This window comes from Neoarius graeffei, chromosome 25, assembly GCF_027579695.1.
Source record: "Neoarius graeffei isolate fNeoGra1 chromosome 25, fNeoGra1.pri, whole genome shotgun sequence".
Classification (NCBI taxonomy): Eukaryota; Metazoa; Chordata; class Actinopteri; order Siluriformes; family Ariidae; genus Neoarius; species Neoarius graeffei.
Genome location: NC_083593.1, coordinates 15,810,804 through 15,835,340, shown reverse-complemented (window position 1 = coordinate 15,835,340; position 24,537 = coordinate 15,810,804). Strand labels below are relative to the sequence as shown.

Here is a 24,537-nt window from a genome sequence, read left to right as displayed (position 1 = left end):
TCCACTTGGCCAGCGTGTTCGTTAAATTTTCCGACGTTGCCCTGCTCATTTTCTTCTGGAATCCAGCCATTTCTTCGAGTTTGCTCTGCTGACCAGAACTCCTACCTCGAGCTGCAGCTGTTTCAGTAATCGCGGTGACATGCTCGGCATTTAAATGGTACCGTAAAGTTGACGAGCTTCTGTGATAATCAAACTCCTTTCTGCACAGTTTGCAATAAACTGTGGTTTTATCAACAGTTCCATCGGGTCGTTTTTTGAATATAAATTTACCGTCCAGCAGACCCGACGCGCTTTCAAGCTCCATTGCTGTAACTGGAACCGTGGTGTGTCAGTATATTTGTCGCACCATAACACAGTGCACTAACAACAGTTCCGGGTTGTTTGGCATGCAAACTGCGATAAAATGCGTTAATATTTTTAACGAATTAATTTGTTTGAAATTAATTAATCTTAACGCGTTAATGTCCCACCCCTAATTTTTATTTTAAAAAAAAAAATGAATTACTTCTTCTATATATGAGAAACCAATGTCTTTTCTCCTGATGTGCTTGGTCCAGAAAGCTTGACTGAAAAGATCGGAGGGTTTAGTCACAAGTCTCACCTCTCTATGAAAGCTATGGCGACACTCCAGCACGCACAGGTCCTCAGGTTTCATGTCCTCATGGCAAATAATGCAAGGGTCCTCCATGTTCAGCTGAGATATATGTATGTGAGAGAGAGAGAGAGAGAGATTTTGATTGATTTCAGTGTTCGGTGTATGAACATGTATAAAATGTTTGTAGCTGAAAAGAAGGGGAGTTAGACTGGTACCAAAATCCAGAATTGTGACACCCAAAGGCATTTTTGAGACAAAGTCAGCAAACAGTCTTATTTTGTCAATTTGGGTGTGCCGAATTCAAATCTGCAATATGCCGAGCTCTATCTGACCTCTGTTGACCTCTAGAGGTCATTGAACTTTGGGCCTGTAAACGTCTCAGCTGAACCCAGTTTCTCAGCTTTCTAAGGAATGAAATGTACTAAAATGATTAATGAAGTTAGCAAATGGCCTTGTTTGTTAAATGTTTGGGTGCTGAATTCATTTTTCATTTGTAAAACGACATATGACCTCTGATAACCTCAAGGTCATTAAACTTGGCCTATAGGCCTATGCATTTAACGGCATTTTTAAACTGACTTTACTCCCCCAAAAAGAATATGAACAGACAAAAAACAAATAGAAAGGAACAAATACAACATTAAATGCCAGTACATGTGACTTACTTTTCACAATGAGAATGCCTCGGCGATCACCTTACATAACATTGCATTACATTTAGCAGTTATTGTTTATACAAAGCTACTGAAAAAAGGACAGATTCAGCAGCATACAAAATGTGGGGGCATACAGGGCATACAGGTTAATCAGGGTTAGTATATAGGAGAGTTTTTTTCTTTGTTGTTTGTTTTTTGTAAAGGCTTTACCCCGTTTAAAACAAAACAAAAAACAAACAACAAAGAAAAAACCTCTCATATATACGAACCCTGATTAACCTGTATACCCTGTACGCCCCCACATTTTGTATGCTGCTGAATCTGTCCTTTTTTCAGTAGCTTTGTATAAACAATAACCGCTAAATGTAATGCAATGTTATGTAAGGTGATCGCCTAGGCATTCTCATTGTGAAAAGTAAGTCACATGTACATGGACTGGCATTTAATGTTGTATTTGTTCCTTTCTATTTGTTTTTTGTCTGTTCATATTCTTTTTGGGGGAGTAAAGTCAGTTTAAAAATGCCGTTAAATGCATAGGCCTATGGAGCACTTGCATGTGACGTCACAGCCGATCCAGATTGTGACAGACGCCATCTTGTCGGTCAAACGCCATATTCCGCCTTCTACTTCTGGTTCTACTTCTACCTTTTCTTCTGGAAAACCCTACTATATACAATTCTACTACAACGGCTGCGGCTACAAGCTCTCCCTACCTGTGCACGGTTTTTGTTTTTTGTGTGTATTTTTGCGTGTTGTTCGTCTGTACCGGACTTCAATATCCACTACAACCGTATGGACTTACTGGACATTGGTTTCCAGCAGAAAATGACGGTTTGTAGCGATTTCCATCGCATGCACAACATTCCGGACGAGAAAAAAAAAAATTCCAGGGTCTCCGTGGATTGTTATTGGAAGCAAAGCGAAGGAGGCGGCGCCAGGAGCAGAAGCAAAAGCGAGGCTACAGGCAGAGCCGGCCTGTTGACTAAGCTCAGAAAACAGCTACTCAAACCTCCACTGCCAAATCCATGTAAACAAGACGGACGATTTGGAATTACCTTATTCTATTCTATAATCGGCTGGTCAGTGCTATACTCAATACTTAAGTGACTTACCCATCCAATGAGGATTATTTTCTTGTTTACAAGATGCCACATCTGAGTCGCTGACAAATCCTGAATTTCTGTAAAGATAACTGTCCAGAGATTTATAAGCACGCAGTGCTTCACCACTGAACAGCGAGGGAAAGTTGATGAGGTAATCATACACGTCTGGGTATTCCGCTGGCAGTTCAAAATCCGGTCGTGAAAACTCCGTCCGGTAAGCCATAAGGGTCACAAATCTGTAGATCGTTTATTTTAGACATATATCTAGTTATCTGTTCATTAGAAAAATGAGCCGTGTAGTCCGTCGGTTGAAATTGATCCATTCTGTACACGAGTGCAGCAGTATTCAGCGGCGTTTTTGACCGACAAGATGGGGGTTGTGTACTTTCCGGTCACGTGACTGCAAGATCGCTATAGGCCAAGTTTAATGACCTTGAGGTTATCAGAGGTCATATGTCGTTTTACAAATGAAAAATGAATTCAGCACCCAAACATTTAACAAACAAGGCCATTTGCTAACTTCATTAATCATTTTAGTACATTTCATTCCTTAGAAAGCTGAGAAACTGGGTTCAGCTGAGACGTTTACAGGCCCAAAGTTCAATGACCTCTAGAGGTCAGATAGAGCTCGGCATATTGCAGATTTGAATTCGGCACACCCAAATTGACAAAATAAGACTGTTTGCTGACTTTGTCTCAAAAATGCCTTTAACTCCTTAAATAAGCACTTTTTTGAATTTTGGTACCAGTCTAAGTGGGAGAGGGGGGTGTAAATAGTAGTGGGGTAATTTTTTGAGCAACCTTTGGCACAAGAATTTCCTTCAGGTTGAACAAAAATTCTCTCTATCTTAAAATTGCTAGAAACTCTTACAGCTCGGGAAGACTTGCGATGCTGAGAGGACACGTTCTTCCACACGTGTGTCGGTGGGGGAGTTGCAGGAGCTCTGGAAGAGTCAGTGGGAGGAGTTGGACTGGGTACTGCTAAATCTCTCGCTCCGACCACACCGCCACTCACGGAGTTCATCTGCTCCTTCTCGAAAACACCATTGTTCATCAGATTTGCCATTGTTGCACTTCACTTACATAAAGTTGTATATAAAACAAATCATATTAAGTCCTTACTAAAGGTCTCTTTGCATGAAACACTTCCTTTTGCACAACGCAAAAAAAAAAAAATTTAAATAATGAAACTTTACATTATTAAATACGCCTACACGCTTTCAAGGCGTCCACAGGAATTTCTCTGGTTACAGTTCTTAAAACTCCAGGCTTCTGCGAGTGTGTGCGTTTTCACGGCTCGTTAAACGGCCTACCGTATGTCCCTCCCCAAGGATGCTTGGCAATAAACTGCATTTAGTTTGGTTATTTTTATAGGGTTTTATGAACGGCGGTCTCACTTGGGAGTGTTCCTGGTGGTCAAGGATGAGCTGAGCAGCTCTGTTAATCACTTCTTCATACTTCAGCGTGTTCAGACTGCCACCATTTGTAGAGCGAACCTCGTGAATAAATTTGGTCAAGACTGATCTGAAAAAACACAAACACAAGTCACGAATAAATATGAAACCAAACTGCTTTGAATGTGCCAATGTTCAATCTTGCGCTTAGTAAAACACAGTAGTTTTCAGGTTCGTGTCAGACTGGACACTCGAACGTGTTTCTCCATGAACAGAACATGGAGTAAAATCTAAACCACAGCTGACACTTACAGTTGGTTACAGGGTTGTTGTTTTTTTTGACGGGGGCAGCTCCACTATAAGTAAGAATACTGCATAATCTCTCACATGTGCAATTTTCACAATCGTGGCACCTGTTTTTTTTTTTTTTTTTTTTTTAAAGATTTTTTTTTTGGGCTTTTTTTTTTGCACCTTTATTGGATAGGACAGTGTAGAGACAGGAAATGAGCGGGAGAGAGAGAGAGAGAGACGGGAAGGGATCGGGAAATGACCTCGGGCCGGAATCGAACCCGGGTCGCCCGCATTCATGGTATGGCGCCTTAACCACCTGAGCCACGACGCCCCCCGTGGCACCTGTTTACTCAAAATGTAATAACCTGAGGACCAGAATGAAAGTTTATGCACAACATTTTTCATAGAGCATTTTCCTGAATCAAAAAGTCAAAAGGTGTTTGAATTATGCTCCATTTTGTTACCAAAATAACTGCATGGGCATTAGGGTGCATCAGTTGCCCTCACTTTCATAAAATCTGATGCATTTTTGTTTGGGTGTTCCTTTTCACCAATAAAGACATCCTGTAAAATGTTTTGACCATATTCAAAAGCAGGGCTTTGAACCGGTTCAAGGAACGAAAACCGGGAACTTTTTCTATTTCACATGGAACAGAAACGAAACCAGAAACTTTATTATTTTTTATGCTCCGGAACAGAAACGCTTATTAAAAATAATGGTAACCGGTTTTTATTTCGTTCCTCAAAGTTTCCGTAGCCTACAAATAAGTCATTCTTCTCCTGCGCGACTTTCTATGACCCGCTGGGGTTCACTTCCTGTGTGACGTTCGCTGACTGAATGGAGAGAGCGGGAGGGTGGACTACTATCACGTCTCCACATCTTAAATAAGAGGTAAATATTGCAGTCTATCGTTATTCAAAAACGTCAATTTCAAACACGATATCAATATATTTGTCCACGTTAATGAGAGGCTCGCGAACATTAAATGACGTTAACCTCTGTTAGCCTATCAATGCATAGGGCCTGACTAGCCTTTGGTAACACACTAAACGAATTACCTTTCATTCTTGGCACTTTTTCTGTTTGTGTAGATGGGAAGACATACTGAGAATCCAAATCGCCAACATTTGAAATAATAATTGTTTTGAATTATTTCTTGTCTTATTTAATGAAGGTTGTAATAGAATTAGCCTACATTTGGCTTAAGCTGGATGAGACAGAGACATCATTTTATAGCCGTTTGTTAAACAGCTGACAGGGAACGTAATTAACCGTTCCGGGAACGAAATTTTTTTGTTCTAACCGGTTCGGGAACGTCTATTTAATGGTGGAACCCAAAACCGGAAACGTTAAAATTCCGTTTCTGTTCGGAACGAACCAATAGGAAAAAAATTCTGGTTCAAAGCCCTGTTCAAAAGTCTAATGGTGGCACCATGAGGTTCATTTTTTGCAAAAAAAGAAAAAAGCGCGCTTATTTTATGTTTTCGCGTAAGGTTTGAATCACAATGTTGGACTCCATTTATTGATTTCTTGTGACCCAGAGATCACGTTAAGAACCTTTACAAGGGATCGAGAAGCATTAATGTGATTCATAATACATTTGTATTGTTTAAAAGTAGCTGAACAATGATTCAATGAGCAGCTAAAACTCAAACTGTGCTTGATAATCTCATCTCTCATCTCATTATCTCTAGCCGCTTTATCCTGTTCTACAGGGTCGCAGGCGAGCTGGAGCCTATCCCAGCTGGCTACGGGCGAAAGGCGGGGTACACCCTGGACAAGTCGCCAGGTCATCACAGGGCTGACACAGACAACCATTCACACTCACATTCACACCTACGGTCAATTTAGAGTCACCAGTTAACCTAACCTGCATGTCTTTGGACTGTGGGGGAAACCGGAGCACCCGGAGGAAACCCACGCGGACACGGGGAGAACATGCAAACTCCGCACAGAAAGGCCCTCGCCGGCCACGGGGCTCGAACCCGGATCTTCTTGCTGTGAGGCGACAGCGCTAACCACTACGCTACCGTGTCGCCCCGTGCTTGATAATATATTTAGAATATGTACTAAAAATGTGTATCTAAGATATTTGGTATACTCTATAAGGTGCCATAATGTTTCATGAAAAGTGATCGAAATTTTGTCATAAAAGTCATAAATAGCAGCTTTTTCCATAACTTTGAGCTCCTGGTGCCACCATTAAACTTTTGAATTTTGTCAAAATATTTCACCCAGTGTGTTTTCTTACCAAAAGGAACATAAAAAACAAAAACGCATCATGATCGGAGGAACTTTTCATTTTTAGGGGGCAACTGATGCACCCTAGTGGGCATGGATACCACTATGGAATCCCCAAACAAGTCATGATTTGGCTCACCTTATCTATCCACCCAGACGCAAACTTGCGCTAGTCATTATGCCTAGCCTACGAAATGCATGACCGTTCAAATGCTTCACTATAGGAAAGCCAGATTAAAAAGATCTGTCGCGTTACAGCTGGGGTCACGTATTTTGGCACGGTTGGTTTACTTGCTGAAAGACCGTCAAGAATAACACACCCGCAAACACATGATTAAAACTAATGTCATCATGCCAAATGTCTGCATCTGTAGTGCAGTGCTTTATTAATACCATGGGATAACGAGCTACAAACTCGATTGAATGTAGATTTCTTTCCGTGCTTCCACAGAAGGCGGTCGCATTCTGCTCTCCCTCCTTTTTTTCCCTGCCTCGTCTCGTCTACTGTACTTTTTGAAGAGACTCTTCCTGCATTACTTTCTAAACTAAAAAGCACGGAATTGATAAACTGGTCTCCTAACGAAATTGACACAGTTTTGGGTTCGTGGGAACCCGTTTGTCCTGCCAGAACATTTGCGGCTGGTTACACGATGGGAGCGGTGGCGGGTCGTGTGCCTGGCGATTCTTTCTGTGGAGGACATTGAAGATATCTACCTATTCGGAACCATGATTACAGGACTTTTGCTGATTGGATTAGGCATTGCCCTGGTATATCGAGGAAATCAGACCACGGTGACAGCTGTTCCACAAAGCTGCCCGATATGATTGGAGTGGTAGGCAAAGCTGTTGGCACTTGGACTGTGGACATTCAGAACTTTAACCACAAAATGGTTGTTATCTCGGAGCAGCTTTCAGCTTTGCAAGGAATACATTTTTCGGAGATCAATTTGAACAGAATGGACAGATATCAGAGATGCCTACTAGTACGGATTGGCCGCATTTTGTACGGAAAAGTTACGTAAATACGATGTTACAGCAAACAGTGTTATTCTGTACGGAATTATTATAAAGTCTTAAAAAAAATTCCAGTGAGTTGTTTTTAAATGTCCAAGCGACTTTTTCAATCCATGCGTGATTCACGGCTAGGCTATTTATTTTTACGACAACCGCACATGCTGTGTGTGACATGCACAGATTCCGCACATTTGTTCGAGCTATTTTCGATACGGTAGAACGGCCGTGCATTACACCCAGTCAAAAGGGCAATGGATACGCGCACTGCAAACTGTGTAGAACTGACATTAACATCACTCATGGTGGTCGCGATGACTGCACACGGCATGTCAACTCCAGGCGGAAAGTAAATCTGGGGGTATCCAGCAGTTTTTTACGAAATCTGTGGATGAAAAGACACGGAACGTGACACATGCTGAAGCGGTGATGGTTGACCTATGCTTGGAGTTGAACTTGCCAATTAGTGCCATGAAATGTGAGTTAAACTTATTCAGTTTCTTTTTACATGTATGATTTTTATTCACTGAAATATCAAACACTGGCTGGACTTCTTTAATTCAAAGTCTTTTCAGTGTTGCAAGTGCAAATGTACATGTAGTATGATCAAAAACAGAATTTTATGATTAGTGCTGTTGGGATTGTGGCAAAAAATTGATCATTCCACTGTTTTAAATACAATTATAAATGTCATTTTATTCAATGTCTCTTCTGAAGCATTATGCTGAAGTATTTGTATATTGGGACATTAAGATAATGTCGGACTCTCTTTGGCATGAAATAAGAAAATTTTTTAAAAATTTTATTAGAATCCGTTAACAGGTAGAACATTTTGCCAGGCAATATCTCATCTCATCTCATTATCTCTAGCCGCTTTATCCTTCTACAGGGTCGCAGGCAAGCTGGAGCCTATCCCAGATGACTACGGGCGAAAGGCGGGGTACACCCTGGACAAGTCGCCAGGTCATCACAGGGCTGACACAGACACAGACAACCATTCACACTCACATTCACACCTACGGTCAATTTAGAGTCACCAGTTAACCTAACCTGCATGTCTTTGGACTGTGGGGGAAACCGGAGCACCCGGAGGAAACCCACGCGGACACGGGGAGAACATGCAAACTCCACACAGAAAGGCCCTCGCCGGCCCCGGGGCTCGAACCCAGGACCTTCTTGCTGTGAGGCAACAGTGCTAACCACTACACCACCGTGCCGCCCCGCCAGGCAATATAATATAATACTTTTGAGGAGTTGCATTCAATACCAATGATTGGTAGTCAACCGTAATGTCTGCAAACAGGGAACACTATTGTATTTATAAAAATGTGATATATTGTATGCTCTAGAAATTTGTTGAGTGGAAATTCAGTTGAGATGGCTGCTCGCGTTTTGTTTATTCAATTCACACAAAACAGTTCTTTTTAATAATTTAAATGTTAAACATATTGGTATATACACCTCTTTATAATGGAAATGCGCATAAATTAATGTTACTGAAAGTCATTCCAAAATACTGAAAAATGTTTTCAAGGATACTGAAATTCAGAATTTGGGGTAGGCATCTCTGAGATATGGACGAGCGGTGAGGACGTGGAAAGACCAAACAATTCATATCTTATCGACATTCGGCGCCCTGAGACAGAACCGGCCTTGTTTCAGGCCGTTGCTGAGAAAACATTTCCCCCTGAAGGTCAATGCTGGGAGACACTCTCATTCCTCGCGTTCCTCTCTAACTCTCCGCGGTCGCCATTTTTACCCCCAGTGTGACAAGCGGGTGCGTGACCAGCGCCTTCGTGGCTGCAGGAGCGGACGGCTGCTTGCTTACGCTGGATTACCTCCTCCCCTCCCCCCCCTTAAGTCCTGTATTTAAAGTGTACCTGTGTTGTAGTTGTGCTTATGCAAAGGTTTTTTTTTTTTTAAATGTTCCCACACTGTACTCCTGACAGGAGCATAGTGGGGGGTGTTCTTTTTTTTTTCCTTCTCTCTCCTCATGTTGTGTTTCCTTTTTATCTTTATCCCTGTCGTCCTGTCCGGTCTACCCTATGTCAATTGTATGTTGTATATGTACGGACAGGTTGACGGCTAATTTCGCTGGTACATGTGACTAGTGACAATAAAGGGCATCATCATCAAATAGTTGTTCAGGCAAAACCTGTGATGCTGCCAAATGGAACTGGGTAAAGAAACTAAATCTTGTGCATCGCTGATACAATTGCTGTTTAGTAATCCTACAATAAAACCACGCTCGTGCAAAACGTGAACACCGTGACATACAGATGCGCGAGTCTCACCTGCTGTAATGAGGGAACATGGAGCTGAGACGATCTACGATTCTCTCAAATACAGCAAGAGGCTGTGGAGGCTGAACTGGAGCTGAGGCTGCAGGGGGCGCTGGAGCACCAACATTCTCACCGGCTGCTGGAGGTGTGTGCATAGCGTGGTGCGTGTTTACTACCACGTGTGTCTGAGGTCTGGCAGGATGCTGCTGAACTCCATATGAAGCGTGTGGGTGCGCATGCTGCACAGGGAGCGGCTGCAGAACTGCCTGCTGATTGGTTAATGGATGAAGAAAAGCCTGTAGGACACAAACAAGTTAAAGCATATACGCAGAACCATGGCCTCGCTTTCGTTTATAAATGCCTTGAGACCTCAAGAATGGCACAGGAAGAGTTTTAAGCGTTAACAATAAATCTAATATAGTCATTTTTACGATTAAAGTGATTTATATAGGTAGCGGTCTGAGTGAATGACCTTGACGTCCGTAAAGTCACAGCAGGAAGTCTATCGGTCTCATCGCCATTTCCGCTATACTAAAACACAGAGCTGACTGCAACTCCGAGCCTCCATTTTGAGCTAATTTATCACCATGCCACGTAGATGTGTTGCTGGCGGGTGCAGCAACGTGACAGAAGGTGGTTTTACGTTGCATTCATGGCCCAAGAATGTTCAAACTGCAAAGATTTGGACGCGTTTTGTGAGAAGTTCACGGGCACATTGTACAGCTACGAAGCGTTCTCTCCTCTGCACATTTTACTGAAGACTCGTACGAGACCTCTGATCTGTTGAGGAGCATTGGCTATAAGCCCGTATTGAAAGAGGATGCAGTACCAACAATTAAAGAAAACAACAAGGAAAAAAAGTTTTTTTTTTCAAAGGAAAGCGAGTTCAATTGTACCAGTCGTCCTGGAGTGAGCCGAGGGTTGTTGGTAAAACCTGGGACGGACGGGATGTGATCTATCGCTCGGGCAGTGACCTCCCTGCGGTTGTTGCTAAAACCGGTGACATCCCGTTCCATCCCGGGTTTTAGTAATTGCCTGAGCTGAGCAGTAATGGCGGAGTACGCAGTATGAAGAAAAGTGAATGAGTGGAGCAGCAGTTTGATTTCTAAACTGGATATTGCTGCCATCTCTCCCATACGTGGAAGAAATGAATGAACGGAGAACTGAATGAACAACTGAAAGATTGTTTTAAAAACAATCGGCCTTCAAGAAGCGAGAACACAGACGGGTAAGCTCCGACTCTTATTCGGATTAAAAAACAAACAAACAAACAAACAAAAAAAAAAACGACCTGCATTTAGATTAACACATGTAGCTTGTATTCCGTGTTTAAGTTACTGGTATAAGATTATTTAATTTGCTTCAGAATGTGATCGTCTCAGTTCATCTGATTATTTAATTAGCCTTTTACGTTTTATCAGTGAAAATGCATGCACAAGTTATAACACCCATTCTGTTTTAATGAGAGTCAACCCACGATCAATGAAGTCAAATCAGTCTTAGTTGAGCAAGTCAGTAACGGTATTTCTTACTTTCACTGTAAATTTTTATTTATATGACTTTGGTCTATAGCTGTCAAAGGCCTCGGCCTTAAAACCGGTTACCGCAGTGACGTCACGCACTCAGGGCCGGCTGGCTCAGCGGGGCAGCTCGAATGCCAACTTTGCGGTCGATTTTAACTCTCAAAAATATTTTTTTTTATTCCCATTTATGCAGCGTACAAGAGGCAAGGATGGAGATACTATCCACTCAGAAATTTATTTAAAAATAAAAGGTTCTGCGTATCTCCTTTAAGCTTAACCTGACAACTAGCACCATACAGGAGAAGGGGGGGGGGGAGAGAAAAACCCACCCACACACACCTTATCCGTTGGTTTATACTTTACTTTTTTTTGGATGCGTGACAAAAATCTGCACAGCACTGCAAATGGAAATATTTACTTAAAATAACGATGTCAGAGATTACACCTAGTGTGGGCTCATTACTAAGCCACTGAGGAGTACCTGAATACATACAGTCAACATCTGACTTTCCTCATCTTAGGGCCGTTTTATAACCATCAAAATTAAGACTTTTGGTCTGTTTGCCATTTGGTAAGGCTTGTGTTCACACTGCACATAAGTAAATTTTAAAAATTAAAAAAACAAACAAACAAACATACATATTGGCGAAGGGATGTGCGGGAAGGGAAAAACAAACAAACAAAAAAACGCAACACCCACCCAAAATCTTATCCTCAACTGAACACAGTATATATTTGGTTCACATTCTGCATTTCAGTTGAAACTGACTACATTCAAAATCAGTGGGTTAGTCGTTTTGGTCCACACCTGAGTGCACTTGCTGTGTTCTCATCTGCATAAATGATCTGCAACTTGTAAGAAAAAAAAAAAAAACGCACCAGGGCTTGATTCAAACAAACTGAATGCTGCGTGTGTGAAAACACCTGTAGTCGCCAACTACCTGCCTCGCTGCGCTTGTCTGACTCAGTGTTACTACAGACGAACTGGTTTTGGGATGAACCAGAGAGGAAAGAGTGGCACGGTCAGCTTCAACACCCAGAGACGGGCAGTCAATGTGCGGAACATACGACGCTTCCAAGCAAAGTCTGCTCTGCACAAATCACACATTTTCCCTTCAGACATACTGCATGAGTACATTACTAATGAAAAAAACGTAACGTTATCAACTCTGTGCTGGGGTTTCCGCGAGCATAACCGATCAAAACAAAAGCAATTTCCTAGAAAGCATTTTCTTTGTAGAGGAAATACAGTATATTATTGAGGAAGGAATCCTCAATCCTCTGTGAGTACAGGCAGAATAATAGAGCGTGAGTGTGTAATCTGTTGTAAAGCATAGTCTGTAAATAGGCCACACGAAAATGTGATTTTTATACACGAGGTAGCTGATTGTGTCTCAGATTTAGCACCCTCAGTCCTAAAATTTGCACAAGACTTATAAATAAATGCTTAAAATAAGTTATTGTGCTGCTGATAGTGAAGTCCCGTTTTGTGCAACAATTTCAGTACAATATAAATAACTGTTATAGTTCATTGCCCACAGTCATTCATTATACAGCACACTCGCTCCATTTCTCTCTCTCTCTCCCCTTCTGTCTGTGCATTTCTCCCTCTCTCTCTCTCTCTCTCTTCCCTTCCATGTGTGTGTGTCTCTCTCTCTCTCACACGCACAATGAGTGGTTAAACATAGCAAGTGCCGTTGCATCCAGACAGTTTTACTGCATTAAACAATTAAAATCCTACCAGGCTGTGACGTGTATAAATTTGACGAACAGGTCTACATGACGGGCGGCACGGTGGTGTAGTGGTTAGCGCTGTCGCCTCGCAGCAAGAAGGTCTGGGTTCGAGCCCCGTGGCCGGCGAGGGCCTTTCTGTGTGGAGTTTGCATGTTCTCCCCGTGTCCGCGTGGGTTTCCTCCGGGTGCTCCGGTTTCCCCCACAGTCCAAAGACATGCAGGTTAGGTTAACTGGTGACTCTAAATTGACCGTAGGTGTGAATGTGAGTGTGAATGGTTGTCTGTGTCTATGTGTCAGCCCTGTGATGACCTGGCGACTTGTCCAGGGTGTACCCCGCCTTTCACCCGTAGTCAGCTGGGATAGGCTCCAGCTTGCCTGTGACCCTGTAGGACAGGATAAAGCGGCTAGAGATAATGAGATAAGGTCTACATGACCTCAAATTTGGATTTAATGTTCTTCAGTTCACATCAAACATCACAAATTTTTTTTTTTTTGGGGGGGGGTATTTCCATGATTTTGACCAGGGCATGGTCACTGATGCCAGACAAGCTGGTTTGAGTTTTTCAAAACTGTTGATTCTCACATATCTGTGACGAATCTCAGTCATCCAGGTACATAGTAATCTGTGGTTGGTTGAAGAGAGCAACTGGACTTGCTTGAAGATTCTTGAAAACGTTTTTCGCCTCTCATCCTAAACGCATCACTTTGGGACGAGATCCCTATGAGAGGACTTCCAGAAAACTGGCAGACATCTTAGCCAGAGAGGATCGTTCATTTTGTCAACCTGGAACGACCATCATTGAACAGAGGTGGGGGTCTAAGGCTACGTTTACATTACGTCGAATCAGCGGATCATCAGATTAACGTTCTTAAAACGATTCGCGTTTACACTAAAACCGTTAGCCGTGCACACAGCAACACCAATACACGGATACGCTCGGCTCCGCAGGCATCCTGCGCTCCAAATCACTCCGCCCTGAACAGCGAGTGCCCTCTGGAGGGTGCGCACTCCGGCCCTGCGCAGCTCACAGAGCGCGCGAGTGAAGTGCACGAGCCACGATTCGGGACTGAGCCGCTGTGTGTGTGATCCCAGCGCATATCACTTACCACTTGCAAGTGGAAGGATGGCAAGCCTAAAGACAATCATAACTACACAATGGGCAGTATTTGCATCAGTATTTGCAGTATTTTCATACTTTTATACTCTTTAATGAAAGGTGATACAAGGCGGAAGTCCGCGCCGTTTTTCAGCAGTCGCGTCACATGACCAACGCCAGCGAATCAGGAAGGTGGATGTCACAGTGACGTTGTCCAATGACGACGCCAGCTAGAGCTCAGCACAGCGTATCCGCGTATTCTCAATGTTTACACAGCACCGGACCAGACACGATCTGGATTGAATACGTGGACCCTGGCGGATTCCCGTTTCCCGGCGTTTCCAGGTGGTTTAATGTAAACGGACAGTGCATCCGCGAAGAAAACGAGACAGATACGGTCTAATGTAAACTTGGCCTAAGACAGCTTTTATCAGCCACCTACAATGCAGCCATCAGCATTCTGATTCGGATTCTACGATGATCCATGAGAGGAAAATACTGGATATTCCCTATTAGTCAGACAGAACTGAGGAAGCCTTTAGGATGAGAGGCGAAATGTTTTCAAGAATCTTCAAGCAAGTCCAGTTGCTCTCTTCAACCAACCACAGATTGTTGATTCTCACCTACAACAAGCTCAAGTATTGTACTGTGTGAACAATTCAAAACATCAAATGAATGGCCATTCTGCAAGCAGGTATGCCTTATTTATGAAAGAGGTCAAAGCAGAATGACCAGGCTGGTTTAAGCTGACAAAAGGCTATGGTAACTCAAGTAACTCTTTTACAACCATGGGGAGCAAAAAAAAAAAAAAAACATCCCAGAACACAAAACCATCAAACGCTGACGTGGCTGGGCTACAGCAGCAGAACATATTGTGTTCGACTCCTGTCGGTCAAGAACAGGAATCCGAAGCTACAATGAGGAAGGCTCACAGAAAGGACCGCGACAGGAAGAAGACTTCCGTCGCTCACTGACGGAGACACACAAACCAGCAGATCTGGCACCAACAACTATGCCAGCGTCAGTCCATCACTGAACACATTTCTCCCCCCGTTCTGATGTTCGATGCGAACATTAACTGAAGCTCTCGACCTGCATGATTTTATGTACTGCATAGCAGCCACATGATTGGATAATTGCACAAATCTCATCTCATCATCTCTAGCCGCTTTATCCTGTTCTACTATGGAAGCAATTTTGTGCCAAAATGTTCATACAATACTTTTGAAATATCAAACAAAAACGACAAATCAAAATACAAAAAAAGAACAAAAAGTCAATTTTTTTAGACTGGCAAACAAATTATTCGTGTAATCGTGCAAAATATCAGTCTATTACTCTTCAGAAGCCTTTTATTTTTGTTCCGTGTCTTTCTCAGTTTTGTTTGACGTAATTTATTTTGGTTGCGATTCCAGCTTTCTCGTTTGCGCTCCCTGACTTTTTGCTTGCAGTTTTGGCACAAACTTCCCGTGTGGGTGGGCTGCCCAGGCATGCATTCCCATTGGCTAACTTGTGTTTGATTGACAGCTACGCTCAGCCATTCCCTACTCGGATTCTGGCGGACTGTTTGACGAGTGACCAATCCATTGACGGTAAACAAGGATCGAGTGGACTTCAGTGGCGACTATGATATTGAATTTACACTTTGTTGAATTAATTCAGTATCATAGTCACCACTGAAGTCCACTCCATCCTTGTTTACCGTCAATGGATCGGTCACTCGTCAAACAGTCCGCCAGAATCCGAGTAGGGAATGGCTGAGCGTAGCTGTCAGTCAAACACAAGTTAGCCAATGGGAATGCATTCCTGGGCAGCCCACCCACACGTGAAGTTTGTGCCAAAACTGCAAGCAAAAAGTCCGGGAGCGCAAACGAGAAAGCTGGAATCGCAACCGAAATAAATTACGTCAAACAAAACTGAGAAAGACGCGGAACAAAAATAAAAGGTTTCTGAAGAGTAATAGACTGATATTTTGCACGATTACACGAATAATTTGTTTGGCAGTCTAAAAAAATTGACTGTTTTTTTTTTGTATTTTGTCGTTTTTGTTTGATATTTCAAAAGTATTGTATGAACATTTTGGCACAAAATTGCTTCCATATTCTACAGGGTCGCAGGCAAGCTGGAGTCTATCCCAGCTGACTACGGGCGAAAGGCGGGGTACACCCTGGACAAGTCGCCAGGTCATCACAGGGCCGACACATAGACACAGACAACCATTCACACTCACATTCACACCTACGGTCAATTTAGAGTCACCAGTTAACCTAACCTGCATGTCTTTGGACTGTGGGGGAAACCGGAGCACCCGGAGGAAACCCACGCGGACACAGGGAGAACATGCAAACTCCGCACAGAAAGGCCCTCACCAGCCACGGGGCTCGAACCCGGACCTTCTTGCTGTGAGGCGACAGCGCTAACCACTACACCACCGTGCCGCCCTAATTGCACAAATGTGTTAGTAAATGTATATCTAATGCATGCTGGGTATTCGAGTGATAGATCAGTCAGTGGACAACACAACGACACCGAGACCGTATGTCACAGCAACACATCAAATACATTAAAAAAAAAAGAGAGAAATTACATTAAACTACTGTTTAATATTATCTTGCTCAACAGGTACCATATGGCATTCTTACCGGTACAAGAGGAGGAGCAGGGGTGCTTGGTACAGCAATTGCAGCGAGAGACGACAGGCTGGTACCCTTTTTCACAAGCTCTATCTGCTCTTCATACTGCGTCTACAAAAAACACAGACGTTGACTTGGGCCATTAGACAAATACTGAAAGTCTGGCATCGAGCAAAATTTTAAAACTGAGCCGTGTCTTGGTGTGACACATGGTAAGAAACGGAGCCAATAATGGCACATCTAGATCCATTTACACTGAGCAAAGGGACATCAGTGACAGTCTGGGATTGGTTATTCATGTGCGGTGGGGTGGGGCGTTCATGATTTCCTACGTCACAACCAGCAGCAAAACCAACGCGAATACGGACTTTACATTTGAAAAACGTTTCAATGGTTATAAACATAGTGGCGGTCCAACCTCGGTTCTGACGAGCTTCTCCTCAACATCCTGTATGCATGAATTCCAGGCCTCAACGATGGAACTAAAGCTGGCAGATTGATACCTGTGGGACAAAGAGAAATCATTTTCAAATTGATATGAAGCACAAAACGTCTGTATTAAGACCACATTAAGATCGATACAGTAAAGGAAAATTTCTGTCAATCTGATTGTTTTGGACTTGGAGTATCTGCTTTCTGCCATGAAATGGAGTCACGTGTGTGTGTGTGTGTGTGTGTGTGTGTGTGTGTGTGTGTAAATGAGACAAGACAAAGCTGCAATGTTTTTGCAGTTTCATTCTCTTAAGCACGAGTCGGTCAGTGTGATCATATCAGCATTGACGTAATTGTCTAAAGGATTATAAGCAATAATCTCACACTTTTGGAAAGGAACATGGCTACAGAAGAGGAGTCCTTGAAAATAGCTTGTGAAATCGGCCAACGTTATCTAAAAAATAGGTCAGTGTCAATTTACATACGACAAACAAAACTGCAAACTACCTGTTCTACTTCCCTACTCCGGTCAGATAAGGGGTGTTCACACGGCAACTTTTACTCCGGTGTAGCACCGGGGCTGCCCCGGTAGAGCGTTCACACGGTACAAAGTTATACCGGTGTCGCCCCTGAAAGCTGCTTAAACCGGTGCAAATCTAACCCTGCTCGGGAGGTGGTTTAAGAAATTTACTCCGGAGTAAATGCTAGTTTGCGGGGCAGCACCGATATAAAATGGGACGTCTGAATGCTACAGGGGTAGACTCGCTACGCGTCAGGAGAGTTGATTACATACGGGCATTGCATAATTTGCATCCTGGTATTTTGCGCTTCCAAAATGGCGAATATCAACAACAGAACTGCGTGTCTTCCAGTGTTGCCAGATTGGGCAGTTTTAAGTGCATTTTGGCGTATTTGAACATATTTTGGGCTGGAAAACGTCAGCAGTATCTGGCAACACTGGTGTCTTCATCCACGTTGTTTTCCCGGCGCTTGGTGATGCCATGACAACCGGGAAAAGGAAGTACATTTTCACGTATTTCATTTCCGCATTATTACTATCGTATAGCACGGTCGCAAAAACTGCCACGTGAACGCAAGTGGAGCTGCACCGGTGCTAACACGCTTCTCTCTAGTAAGCAGGGTTGTGACGTGTGAACGCACCACAAAATTTACACCGGTGTAAGATATATATATCGCAACAAAATACATCGGTGCAGCATCGATGCAAATATGTGCCGTGTGAACACCCCTATAATTCCACTAATCATGAGCAGTCATGGCACTACACAGACAGACCTCTGGGTTTTGTTTTGTTTGTAGGTGGGTGGGTGGGTAGGCAGATATCGATTGGTTGAGAATTTCTTATGCCCACAGCAGTCAGAACATTTTGAATTCTTATAATCAGACGCTCGCCGGCTGTGCTGTGAAAATCGCGCATGCGGACACTCGTCTGAGTTCTCAAATCTGTCACTGCTTAACTCTTGAATACTATCATTAAAAAGCCCTGCTTTCCAAAGACATTTCTCTCGTTAAGATCTGTTCGGTACTAACGGCAGGTTGAAGTTGGTACAACAGAGTTCGCTCTGCTTGCGGGACGTCAGGAAACCGCCGGTGCTATTCAGCAAAATTTTCCGTCAGCTAGTTTTGACGTTATGCTTCACGGGGGACTTTGAAGTGGAGTTTTCATAGCTTTACTGACTTATTTTTTCAAATCAAACTGGTTCATGTAAATAAATAACTATTTTAGAATATAACTGGAGTTGTTTTGATGAAAAATATTGAGATCTTAGTGATGAGATTAAAAAAAAAAAAAGTCAGAAACGTGAGCGTCAATTTCAATTAAATTAAGTTGAATTGTTTATCGGATATGGCTCACACTTTTTTCAAGGTTAGCCTTGAAAGCTGTGAATATTAATCGAAATCGTTTATATTCTTTCATATAAAAACACTAGTAGGCCCTACTTAGAAATACAAAGGCCTACAGAGCATAAAAAGGGTACTAGAAATATTCTTTTATTACTTTATTTTGATAGAGAATGGTAGATGTGAATGACATCCAATGCTTATGCATATTTTATAATTAACATTGATTTCTCCTTCTTTGTGATGTATAAATGAGAGTTAAGATCAGCTTTATATTGCACAAATAAAGCCATCTGGTGAAACTTTGAAGAAGAGAGTGTACCAGTTTAACATTTTTACCTCATTAGCATAATTAATACTAATATGCAGGATTGGTTTTTATGAATTTTTCATACTTTGTATCCAGTATACAAGCTAGAGCCCTGCACTCCCGCGGGAGTCCCGCGGGACCCGCCGCAAAGCAGTGCGGCGCGGGACAAATTTTGAAAGCTCATTGCGGGCGCGGGCGGGAGTGCACAATGCGGGCGCAAGCGGTGATGAGCTGCAGTCCCGCTAACTAAAAACGTGTTTAAAATAAAATTTATAAATTATTAATTTATGTCCATCATATATAATTTGTGCTGGATATTTTATTTGGCATTAAAAAAACATTTTAAGATGCCTAAATTTGCAGAGAGAGTCAGATTGCCATTGATCACCCTAACGGGCAATCCTTTGATCACTCTAATGACTCGCCGTTCACACCCAGCCTCCAGTGACCCACACTAACATGACGCCTCAATGACACCTTAGATGAGCTGGTCATCAGAATTCCGATTCTGATCCAGGAGAGGATAAATATCTCTCGTACGTTTCCGATTCCTTTCCTCTTCCGTGTTTGAGATCTCCGATCATGGCAGAAGAGCAGAGCTCCTCTACTGAAGCTCACAGTGCTTCAAAAGTAAGTGCTGCTTTAAAAAGAGGTACATTTACCGTTAAAAAGTCAAGAGTCCTGAAATCGGACATTTGGAAATCATTCTCACTCGTGTACGACGCGGAGGGAAGTCAGCTGCCCTTTGCTTGCTGTGATAAGTGCCAAAAGGTTCTGACATACTAGGATATTCTAGTTAGAAATGCTTTACAAATGTAAACTGGGTTAGCCTAATGTTTTGTATGGCTAAACAATAAATATACCAAATTTCCACTTGGAATTACGTGCTCGCCTGTCTTTTATTATTGTTTATTATTATTATTATTATTATTAGAGACACTGACGAAGGCAACAGCCGAAACGTTTGTCTCCTTCTGCTGCTAAAAACAACTGAAAAGAAATGTAACTGAAAGAATAAGTTCAAGAGTGCGATCCATCTCTCCTTTCACACTAATTATTCATAGGAGATGCACCATGGGAGAGCGCATACTTAAATGATTAGCCTACTTAAATAATTATTATTATTAGGTCTACATGTTGCCATTTCAACATTCCGAATTCAGAAACAAGGTAAATAATAACAAACATGAACTGTAGATATTTATGCTCAAATCCACTCAAAGTAGGGGGCGGGGCACCATCACGCTGTGTCAAGACAAGAACTTTCCTGAGAAATAACGTGAACGTCTGCATCATGCGGGATTTGCGGGCGGGAGCGGGACAAAATATGGCAGGCGCGGGCAGGACTGATGGTGCGTTCATGTGCTATGGGAATTATGGTAAATACCAAACGCCGACATGGAAAGCACACATGAACGCCCCCTCTTGTGGTATTTTCCACTGGGCAACTCGTAGAAAATTTTGATACACGAGTTGCTGAGATGAGATGAACTTTAACCTTTTCAGCATGGCGGCGAGCGGTACAAGACTAGCTTATGAACCAAGAAAGAAGTGGTTTTCACCTACGGAAAGCTGACTCTCACCTTTTAAACGAGTCATGTTATGTATATTATATTATGTATATTATAGCCGAATACAAAATATTCTGTGGCTGTCCAAAGAACGCCAACAATGATCTAGATACTGGCTACTCTCATTGTGGCTACAGCCAAATTTCCAAAAACTGCGTGGCATTCAATGTGTTAAGAAAATCTCTACTTGTCATGATCAGGAAATATTCAGCATTATTTACCTTCTGACTTTTGATAACTCATATTCCTGCTGCAGCTGATGAACAAGGCAATCTATAATTGTTTTAGCCGAATAACAGGCCTGATTCTGAATCTGGTCCACCATCTTTAATTTGTCAACAACAACAAAAGCATGTGAACACAACACATTGGTAAATACCACTTCCCAACTGGAAAATATCATCTTCCCATAGCACATGAACGCAGCATGAAAATCATAATTCTTTGCGGGAGCGGGCAGGAGCGGGACTGCACAATGCGGGCGCGGGCGGGACTGAAAAATCCGACCCGCACAGACCTCTAATACAAGCATCTATGTGCCTACCAATTTCTATATAAATATCTTGGAAAAATAAAAATTAAGAAAAAAAACCCCCCATTTGATCTCATTTCTTAACGAGGGCCATTTCCAACCATGTTATCCTAACACATAAATGTCAATTTCCTAAAAATTAAGCTGGTTTTTTTTTCAATCTTTGATTGGTGATATCTCAAGAACGGATAAACGTAGCTTGGTGGTCGGGCCTTTGCCCATGGGGCCCGGCCGGGCTCAGCCCGAAGAGGCGACGTGGGCCCGACCTCCTGTGGGTTCACCACCCACAGAGGTAGCAGTAGGGGTTTGGTGCAGTGTGGATTGGGTGGCAGTCGAAGGCAGGGGCCTCGACGACCTGACCCCCGGACACAGCGGCTGGCTGTTGGGACATGGAATGTCACTTCGCTGGGGGGGAAGGAGCCTGAGCTTGTGCGGGAGGTTGAGAGGTACCGGCTAGAGATAGTCGGGCTCACCTCCACGCACAGCTTGGGCTCTGGAACCCAGCTCCTCAAGAGGGGCTGGACTTTCCACTTCTCTGGAGTCGCCCATGGTGAGCGGCGGCGGGCTGGTGTGGGCTTCCTTATACATTGTGCTACTGGGGGACTTCAATGCTCACGTGGGCGATGACAGTGACACCTGGAGGGGCGTGGTTGGGAGGAACGGCCTCCCCGATCTGAACCCGAGTGGTGTTTTGTTATTGGACTTCTGTGCTAGTCACAGTTTGTCCATAACGAACACCATGTTCGAGCATAGGGGTGTCCATAAGTGCACGTGGCACCAGGACACCTTAGGTCGGAGGTCGATGATCGACTTTGTAGTCGTGTCATCTGATCTCCGACCCTATGTCTTGGACACTCGGGTGAAGAGAGGGGCTGAGTTGTCAACTGATCACCACCTGGTGGTGAGTTGGATCCGCTGGCGGAGGAGGAAGCTGGACAGACCTGGCAGGCCCAAACGTATGGTGAGGGTCTGCTGGGAACGTCTGGCCGAGCACTCTGTTGGGGAGGTCTTTAACTCCCACCTCCGGGAGAGCTTTTCCCAGCTTCCGAGGGAGGCGGGGGACATTGAGTCTGAGTGGACCATGTTCTCTACCTCCATTGTGGACGCAGCTGTTCGGAGCTGTGGCCGCAAGGTCTCCGGTGCCTGTCGTGGCGGCAATCCCCGAACCCGGTGGTGGACACCGGAAGTAAGGGATGCCGTCAAGCTGAAGAAGGAGTCCTATCGGGCCATGTTGACCTCCGGGACTCCTGAGGCAGCCGACGGGTATCGGCAGGCCAGGCGTGCTGCAGCTCGGGCAGTTGCGGAGGCAAAAACTCGGAACTGGGAGGAGTTCGGGGAGGCCATGGAGAAGGACTATCGGTCGGCCTCGAAGAAATTCTGGCAAACCGTCCGGCGCCTCAGGAGGGGGAAGCAGTACTCTGCCAACACTGTTTACAGTGCGGGTGGGGAGCTGTTGACCTCGACTGGGGACATTGTCGGGCGGTGGAAGGAATACTTTGAGGATCTCCTCAATCCCACCGTCATGTCTTCCACTGAGGAGACTGAGGCTGATGACTCAGAGGTGGACTCGTCCATTACCCAAGCCGAAGTCACTGAGGTGGTTTGCAAGCTCCTCGGTGGCAAGGCACCGGGGGTGGATGAGATCCGCCCTGAGTATCTCAAGTCTCTGGATGTTGTGGGGCTGTCTTGGTTGACACGCCTCTGCAACATCGCGTGGCGGTCGGGGACAGTGCCTCTGGAGTGGCAGACTGGGGTGGTGGTCCCTCTTTTTAAGAAAGGGGACCGGAGAGTGTGCTCCAATTATAGGGGAATCACACTTCTCAGCCTCCCAGGGAAAGTTTACTCCAGGGTACTGGAGAGGAGAATTCGACCGATAGTCGAACCTCGGATCCAGGAGGAACAATGCGGTTTTCGTCCTGGTCGCGGAACACTGGACCAGCTCTATACCCTTCATAGGGTGCTCGAGGGTTCATGGGAGTTTGCCCAACCAGTCCACATGTGCTTTGTGGATCTGGAGAAGGCATTCGACCGTGTCCCCCGTGGTATTCTGTGGGGGGTGCTTCGGGAGTATGGGGTTCGGGGCTCTTTGCTAAGGGCTGTCCGGTCCCTGTACGAACGGAGCAGGAGTCTGGTTCGCATTGCCGGCAGTAAGTCAGACCTGTTCCCAGTGCATGTTGGACTCCGTCAGGGCTGCCCTTTGTCACCGGTTCTGTTCATAATTTTTATGGACAGAATTTCTAGGCGCAGCCAGGGGCCGGAAGGAATCCTGTTTGGGAACCACAGGATTTCATCTCTGCTTTTTGCGGATGATGTTGTCCTGTTGGCTTCTTCAAACCAGGACCTTCAGCATGCACTGGGGCGGTTTGCAGTCGAGTGTGAAGCGGCTGGGATGAGAATCAGCACCTCCAAGTCCGAGGCCATGGTTCTCGACCGGAAAAGGGTGGCTTGCCCTCTCCAGGTTGGTGGAGAAGTCCTGCCTCAAGTGGAGGAGTTTAAGTATCTCGGGATCTTGTTCACGAGTGAGGGAAGGATGGAGCGTGAGATCGACAGGCGGATCGGTGCAGCCTCCGCAGTGATGCGGTCGCTTTACCGGTCCGTCGTGGTGAAGAAGGAGCTGAGCCAAAAGGCGAAGCTCTCAATTTACCGGTCGATCTACGTTCCGACTCTCACCTATGGTCATGAGCTTTGGGTAATGACAGAAAGAACAAGATCGCGGATACAAGCGGCTGAAATGAGTTTCCTTCGCAGGGTGGCTGGGCGCTCCCTTAGAGATAGGGTGAGAAGCACAGTCACTCGGGAGGAGCTCGGAGTAGAGCCGCTGCTCCTCCACATCGAGAGGAACCAGCTGAGGTGGCTCGGGCATCTTTTTCGGATGCCTCCTGGACGCCTCCCTGGGGAGGTGTTCCAGGCATGTCCCCCCGGGAGGAGGCCCCGGGGAAGACCCAGGACACGCTGGAGGGACTATGTCTCTCGGCTGGCCTGGGAACGCCTCGGTGTTCTTCCCGAGGAGCTGGCCGAGGTGTCTGGGGAAAGGGAAGTTTGGGCTTCCATGCTTAGACTGCTGCCTCCGCGACCCGGTCCTGGATAAGCGGAAGAAGACGAGACGAGACGGATAAACGTTTTAATTCTGTAAAAAGCATGCTGTTTAGCATTCAGTTCTGAATTCAATGAGAGCCGTTTCAAGCAATTTGGATTAAATTTGAATTTTTCACCTGATATTTATTCTGGCTCCCAATAAAGAGAACAGAACAATATATCGAAACAACCT

At 44.4% G+C, this 24,537-nt stretch overlaps 1 protein-coding gene across 3 annotated transcripts in view; it reads right to left on the bottom strand.

Moving 5' to 3' along the window:
* Window positions 1–24,537, bottom strand: part of ttc3 (tetratricopeptide repeat domain 3) — a 115,091-nt gene that overhangs the window by 1,288 nt on the left and 89,266 nt on the right. For 2 of the 3 annotated variants that reach the window (XM_060909400.1, XM_060909402.1), the window contains exons 40-45: window positions 16,980–17,064; window positions 16,571–16,672; window positions 9,587–9,870; window positions 3,752–3,878; window positions 3,226–3,387; window positions 602–694 (exon numbers count right to left, since the gene is read on the bottom strand). In XM_060909400.1, coding sequence (XP_060765383.1) covers window positions 602–694; window positions 3,226–3,387; window positions 3,752–3,878; window positions 9,587–9,870; window positions 16,571–16,672; window positions 16,980–17,064 — 853 coding nt within the window. The remainder of the gene's footprint in view (window positions 1–601; window positions 695–3,225; window positions 3,388–3,751; window positions 3,879–9,586; window positions 9,871–16,570; window positions 16,673–16,979; window positions 17,065–24,537) is intronic. The other variant, XM_060909401.1, reaches the window with a different exon arrangement.